This window comes from Acanthaster planci, linkage group LG16 (assembly GCF_054643075.1).
Source record: "Acanthaster planci isolate LZ-2023a linkage group LG16, COTS_SCS, whole genome shotgun sequence".
NCBI classification, from domain to species: domain Eukaryota; kingdom Metazoa; phylum Echinodermata; class Asteroidea; order Valvatida; family Acanthasteridae; genus Acanthaster; species Acanthaster planci.
In genome coordinates, this window is record NC_141792.1 from 12,982,438 (window position 1) to 12,989,626 (window position 7,189).

General features: G+C 42.9%; 1 protein-coding gene across 2 annotated transcripts; it reads right to left on the reverse strand.

Moving 5' to 3' along the window:
- Positions 1-171: 171 nt before the first annotated feature.
- LOC110979099 (monocarboxylate transporter 12-like) lies at positions 172-6,522 on the reverse strand. 2 transcript variants are annotated; one of them, XM_022234634.2, is made up of 5 exons: positions 6,239-6,522; positions 2,713-2,973; positions 2,324-2,464; positions 1,201-2,085; positions 172-643 (listed from the first exon to the last, which is right to left on the reverse strand). In XM_022234634.2, the coding sequence occupies exons 2-5, from the start codon at positions 2,912-2,914 to the stop codon at positions 492-494; spliced, it is 1,380 nt and encodes a 459-aa protein (XP_022090326.2). In that variant the 5' UTR covers positions 2,915-2,973; positions 6,239-6,522; the 3' UTR covers positions 172-491. The 2 variants fall into 2 exon arrangements, with proteins under 2 accessions (XP_022090326.2, XP_022090325.2); XM_022234633.2 differs by lacking the exon at positions 6,239-6,522 and having other exon boundaries at positions 2,713-3,619.
- Positions 6,523-7,189: the final 667 nt, after the last annotated feature.

Below are 7,189 nucleotides of genomic sequence, written 5' to 3' on the forward strand. Positions count from 1 at the left end.
AATTTAAAAAAAAAATCTTTTTGCCATCCTAATACGGGCGATTCCCAATACATGTAGTACGGCTCCAAGAGTTTACAAAGCGTTGGCCAATCACAACGCGCGAAATCTCTCCACCCGTTTGGAAAGGGTCGACAGATTTCGTACTTTGTGATTGGCCATCGCGTTGCAAACGTTTGGAGGCGAACAGTTGTGAATCGCCCGTATTCACCCGGACGGAACAGTAATCCGCCCCAGCAAAAGAGTGGGTCAAACTTTTTGTAGTCATGTCCTAGATATTCTTCTGTAAATATGCAATGAGCAAGAGAAAAAAGATTACAAAAGTTGACGTACATGTACATTGTTCCACAGAAACATTCTCGAAAGAAGAAGAAGTCCATCCTCCATTACCCAAACGTAAAACTGCGCACTGTATAAAGCGTGTAAACTTAATTCTTACAGTTCGTTAGCGTCTTGATGACATGCACGGTTCCTGTGATTGCTGTGGTGCCCTTCTAGATATTTGTTGCGTTCCCCTTTGTCCTGACACCGGGCTCAATTCTCTTGAGGAGGGGTGTGAAAAGCATGCCAACAAATCCAGTGAAGAAAATCCCCGCGAAAAAGTAGAACAAAACAGAATAGCTTTCGATGGCATCGTAGAGGGCGCCTGGATGAAAAAAAAAAAACAAAGACCTGTCAATAAGTTTCGACGAAAATTTAGAATACGGGCGATTCAAAATCATGCACCTGCAAGAGTTTGCAACGCGATGACCCATCTGTCGACCCAATGCGCGTTTTGAGAGGGTCGACAGATTTTGCGCATTGTGATTGGTCAACGAGTTGCAAACTCTTGGTGGTGCACTATTGTGAATCGCCCGTATTGGCATTTGCCAAACCACAACCTCCATTCAGTTTAAACTGTTTCTATTTATGGTACGTCATGCATACAAGAACCATAAGTGCACTTGGAATTGGAACTATGGAACTATGTGCCAGGTATGGTTTTGGCAACAGGCGGTGTCTGATAGATAAAAATAAATGTATATATAACAAACCGGAAAAATAGCTTTGACTCGTGGCAAGTGGTCAAATTTCACATCACAATTAAGCGTTTTCACATCATCACTCAAGCTCTGATTCTATGTTCGATCGTTTCAAGATAGGCACTTCAATATACATGTACATGTAACGTTAAAAGTATTCTAAGAGACTGTGGCGACCAACCTGCTAAAATTGGGCCAATTAAGTCAGCAACACCTCCAAACCCGCTGTACAATCCCACCGCTGATCCCAAATTATCTGTGCCGACATATTCACGGATCAGAACAGGTGATATGGTACGTTGAAAACCTACTGCCAGTCCAAACACAGCGGCTGAGGCCACGAAGTGTCCGTATGTGCCAAACTGGGCCATCAAGACGGCACAGCCTCCAGTAAGGATGGACGCATCATAAATAATAACCGAAGGTACCTTGCGGTTGATAACTCCACAGAAAGGGCGGCCCACTAACCCACCAATTCCAATCACGCTTAAGAGAAGGGCAGCCTTTTCGTCAGGAACACCGGACGTCGTTGCGCGAGGCACCAAATAAATGAGGTAACATCCAAGAGAGATGATGTAGGCACATTGTGTGAAGCAAAACATGGAAAAACGATAACTTTGCCAAAGTATGTTCAGCCGAAGCATCTCTGCTATTCTGGACATAATACCGGCAAAGCGGAATGAATTCCATGTATCAGCCCTTCTCTCTGAGGAATCCCTTCGTGTTTCGTTGGCTTGAACCGTCAAATCTTGCTCCTCATCACCATTGCTAGACTCATTCGTGGAACGATACCCATCTCTGAAGTTACGACCCCGGTACAAACTTGATTGCCTATTGGGACGGCAGACTGCCCCTGCAACGCAGATGTTGGCCGTGATGGCGCAAGTTACCACCAACGTTCCTCGCCAACCGTACGTACTCAGTAAGAGATGCATCAATGGACCAAACATCATAATTCCTACACTGTCTCCTGTAGTCATGAACGACGCCGCTATGGAATAATACTTCTTGAAATACTGAGCGACTATAACCACAGCAGATACATAAGATATCCCGTTACCAAGTCCTACAGCATGGGAAAGTAGTATATAAAAACTTAGCAATATTCGCTTAACTTACTACCAATGAAATTTGCCTGAAGACCGTGAAATACACGCACTTGTACATTACAATAATGACCACCCACTAATTCAAAATTCAATTGGGACTGTAACTGCCAAAAATAATGTCAGGGTTGGTTTTGTTAAAATGACTTTGATTCAAGTTTTTACACCGAGGTCCACTGATTTGGCTTTTTTTTTTACCTGCCAGAGCGCCCGTCACGTACATCTGATAGATGTTTCTAGTTAGAGCGCAACCCAACATTCCCGCGATGTTGAGCAAACCACCGATAAACGCTGTGATGCGACACCCGAAGCGATTCTCCAACACACCACCAAGGGTACCTGCAATTAGTCAGTCGCATTACTCATAGGGAAATTTCATTTTTATTACTTTTCATTCCGGCCAAAAGCTTGACTCGAATTACTTAATCAGAGCACAAGTGCATTAACTATACTGTGCCCCCTACAATGTACAGGCGTCGTGTTTCTCCAGATTCAAGACTACTGACTCAGGTGAGTAGCTGGCCTGAGTACTCCACGCGAGGAGCTACACTACACAGATCAAGCACAGAATCAGTGCAATTACTCACTACCGAAAAACGAAGATGCAGACATGATGCTGGAGATGGCGCCTGTCTGCGCTGCGGTGCTCAGGAACTCGTTTTGGAAGGACGAAAAGAGTACCCCGGTGCATCGCGTAATAGCAGTGATGAGGAGATGAATGACGAAGGAAGCTGAGACGATCACTAATCCCCTGCCATGACATTCTGTTAGATGAGAGCACTTTGCCATAACCAAGCCGCTTAGTATCGATAATAGGCCTAGGTCTGATAGTACCAGTCTGCTGGGAGCTGGATTAACCAAAAAACAGTACAACAATCTCATTTTCACTTCAATGGGAATACACTGAGTCCGAAAACAGAGTCTTTCTGCTGTTGGTATACCATTAAAAAACACATAATTTAGGTGTACGGAAATGTAGATCTTCAGGGTAAATATCGACGAAAATTTGTAATCTAGTATGCAAACCTGCTACGGGGTTATGCTACGGGGCTTGATGTCATCGTGTCAGTGTTTGAGTGAAGATACGCATGGACGTAGCCACTGAGACATTTTATTCAGGGATGGCGGGTGGTTGGGAGGAAAGTATTTATCAGCGAGAAACTGACAAATCATTCAAGATGTGGGAAAGGAGGGCAATTTCGATGTATTTTTAAACAAATAGGCATCTGTTGTCCCCGTTCCTTTTGCGTTTCTGTTCCTTACCAGTGAACCTATTTCAGCACTCAAAGCTTCCTCCGATGCTTACCTCTATCTCTGCTTCATCCGATACTTACCTCTGTCTCCGCTTCATCCGATACTTACCTCTATCTCTGCTTCATCCGATACTTACCTCTATCTCTGCTTCATCCGATGCTTACCTCTATTTCTGCTTCATTCGATACTTACCTCTATCTCTGCTTCATCCGATACTTACCTCTATCTCTGCTTCTTCCGATGCTTACTTCTATTTCTGCTTCATCCGATACTTACCTCTTTCTCTGCTTCATCCGATACTTACCTCTATTTCTGCTTCATCCGATGCTTACCTCTATCCCTGCTTCATCCGATACTTACCTCTATCTCTGCTTCATCCGATGCTTACCTCTATTTCTGCTTCATCCGATACTTACCTCTATCTCTGCTTCATCCGATACTTACCTCTATTTCTGCTTCATCCGATGCTTACCTCTATCCCTGCTTCATACGATACTTACCTCTATCTCTGCTTCATCCGATACTTACCTCTATCTCTGCTTCATCCGATGCTTACCTCTATTTCTGCTTCATCCGATACTTACCTCTATTTCTGCTTCATCCGATACTTACCTCTATTTCTGCTTCATTCGATACTTACCTCTATCTCTGCTTCATTCGATACTTACCTCTATCTCTGCTTCATCCGATGCTTACCTCTATTTCTGCTTCATCCGATACTTACCTCTATCTCTGCTTCATCCGATACTTACCTCTATCTCTGCTTCATCCGATACTTACCTCTATCTCTGCTTCATCCGATGCTTACCTCTATTTCTGCTTCATCCGATACTTACCTCTATCTCTGCTTCATCCGATACTTACCTCTATCTCTGCTTCATCCGATGCTTACCTCTATTTCTGCTTCATCCGATACTTACCTCTATCTCTGCTTCATCCGATACTTACCTCTATCTCTACTTCATCCCATGCTTACCTCTATCTCTGCTTCATCCGATACTTACCTCTATTTCTGCTTCATCCGATACTTACCTCTATCTCTGCTTCATCCGATACTTACCTCTATCTCTGCTTCATTCGATACTTACCTCTATCTCTGCTTCATCCGATGCTTACCTCTATTTCTGCTTCATCCGATACTTACCTCTATCTCTGCTTCATCCGATACTTACCTCTATCTCTGCTTCATCCGATACTTACCTCTATCTCTGCTTCATCCGATGCTTACCTCTATTTCTGCTTCATCCGATACTTACCTCTATCTCTGCTTCATCCGATACTTACCTCTATCTCTGCTTCATTCGATACTTACCTCTATCTCTGCTTCATTCGATACTTACCTCTATCTCTGCTTCATCCGATACTTACCTCTATCTCTGCTACTATCTTCTGCATTTATACAATCATGCAACCAAGCTATACGTTAACCCCCTGAATGCGTAAATAATATCAAAATTATTTCACAATTTATACATTATTTGCGGGAATCAACCCATGACCACCAAAAAAATGTCAATTTGTATCCCTCTTGAACTTCGATTGACATGATGTATGATAAGGTCCACTCCCTCTACCAAAAATAGCCCTCGTTTACAGGGTACAAAAGTACAGACAACACTGTAATCAACAAAGCGTGGAAGCTCCTGTACCTTAATGGAAAAAACACGAGAGATAGGCCTGAAAAATGAATTAGCTCAGATTTTCCGTTTTCACAAACGAACACGATTGTTTGATAAGACCAAAAATAATTATATTGTTGCCCACGCATTAAAACATTGGGGGAGGGGTTCGGTCGACGATTTTTTTTTTCAGGGGTGTATGCACAGTACACGTAGTGCACATTACAACTTACCCCTTCTTCACGGAGAGAGCATGGAAAGAGCGTCCTCTTGCCCAATTATTTAGGCCCTTCCATATTACTTCAATTTGCAATCAGATAAAGATGTAGTACTTTGAACGGCATTTAGCAAAATCCATAGTCCCGCAACAAAACAGGTTCAAATGGCGAAACGGTTTGCAAGGCCCCTTGATGTGACATTTAGCGACCAAATTATCTGACAGACGACAGTCAGGACCCCCGACATTGCATTTATTGAGTAAAATCGCCATTGGCAACGTAACTGAAGAATTACTTGTTCCCCTCTTCGCACTCATGACCGCACCTTCACAAAATTAAAGTTGCATGAGCTTAATGCACAAAGGCAGAAGCCGTTACCAATAAACAATAAATGGAAAAGGTGATTTCTAAGAAGACTTTCGTCGTTGATTGAGTGATGAATTTATCAGTTATTTTTTTACAATTCTATTTAAATTTTTAAAATTCGATGTCACCCATTGGTTCAAGCCTATATGACCACAGTGGCGTAACTGGGGTACTGTCAACCGGGGTAACTTCGGCAGGTTACAATCCTGATGGTCTCTGCTTTTCCAAAAACATAAATTATTTTTCATTATTGACTGGATATGTTTGCCATATGAAGCATTAAGTCTAGTCTAGTAGTAGAAAATAGCCACCCACTTCTTGAAATTGGGAGTTAAAGTTTTATTAAGTGATACCAAACTACATTATGCGGGGGGAGGGGCTCCTTTTCTGGAGAGGGCACTCAATGTGTCTATGGTCACAGTTAAAACACTGACCACGGTGGACAATCACTAGCTTTTATTCCCCTTTTCTAAATTCTGGACGCAATTGAGGGCACTTCTTTCAACATAGTCAGTTAGCACTGAAAAGTATTCTTCTGGCCTTTACAATAAGCAAAACTTGTGTGACTGTCTCGGAGTCTAGTTTTTCTTACAAATCGACATGCTGCCTGCACATGAAATGTTGACGAGATTGTGCTTCTGTACAAGCTTCCTTACCCAAGCAGTTCCTTGGTACTCTTGGTACCCTGTGTCAACACAATAAAACACAGTACTTTCCTGCTTCTGTTGTCTAACGTAAGTCGTATCTTCTGATCCGGAGGGGAAGGTGTACTCAGCTCCAGAAGTGGCACTTCTCGAGTGAACGTAACGAAATGTCGATTTGCCCGAATCGCACAGACCCCACGGAGCAGCGTCCCTCTTTTACAGCCGGCTCATGACTGTCACGTACTTGTTATCACACGTATACACTTACATGAGGGATTTATGAACTTGCCCTTTACTTATCAAAAGTTGAGGTCACGTGTAAATGAGGCAGTTCGATATTCCAACAGCGCGTTCGAGGTAGTTCGCGGCCCTACGATTGCACTACACCAAATACGCGCCCATAGAAAACATTGCAAAATCGGACCGAAACAGCGCCGCCTGTTGACTCTCGTGAAGAGCTTAGCCTCCTTTTTTTCCACTTGAAATTCATGATTATGGCCAGAAGATCACTTTTCGTTTCAATTTCGTGGGGGTTAGCAACGAAATTTTCTTTATCCGCCTTTGAACAAAGATACTCCCAAAATAGCAATAAAACTAAGCGCTCATTTCTGAATGTAACCGCCCGTCTCTATCCAAAATAGGTCCGCAATTTCAGGCTTTTTGTGAAAGAAATACCGTGAACTGGAGACTATCTGTCCTAGATTCGAGATTTAAAGAAATATTTCTATGATGCCTCCTCATTATGGCATGTCTTATTGTAAAAACTCCGTGGGATCACAAAATATGATGAGCTCGCGCGCAGAAATACAAGCATTTGGTGGAATGCACCCCTACGCGAACTGGCGCGTATGCTTTGTTCACAAATGACATTGCTTTTTTTGAAATAGAGTACCGAAGTGAGTACGTCACACGCACAAGTATGGGTGCAAAATCAATGTGTAAAATGCATTTAAGCCCGAGAAC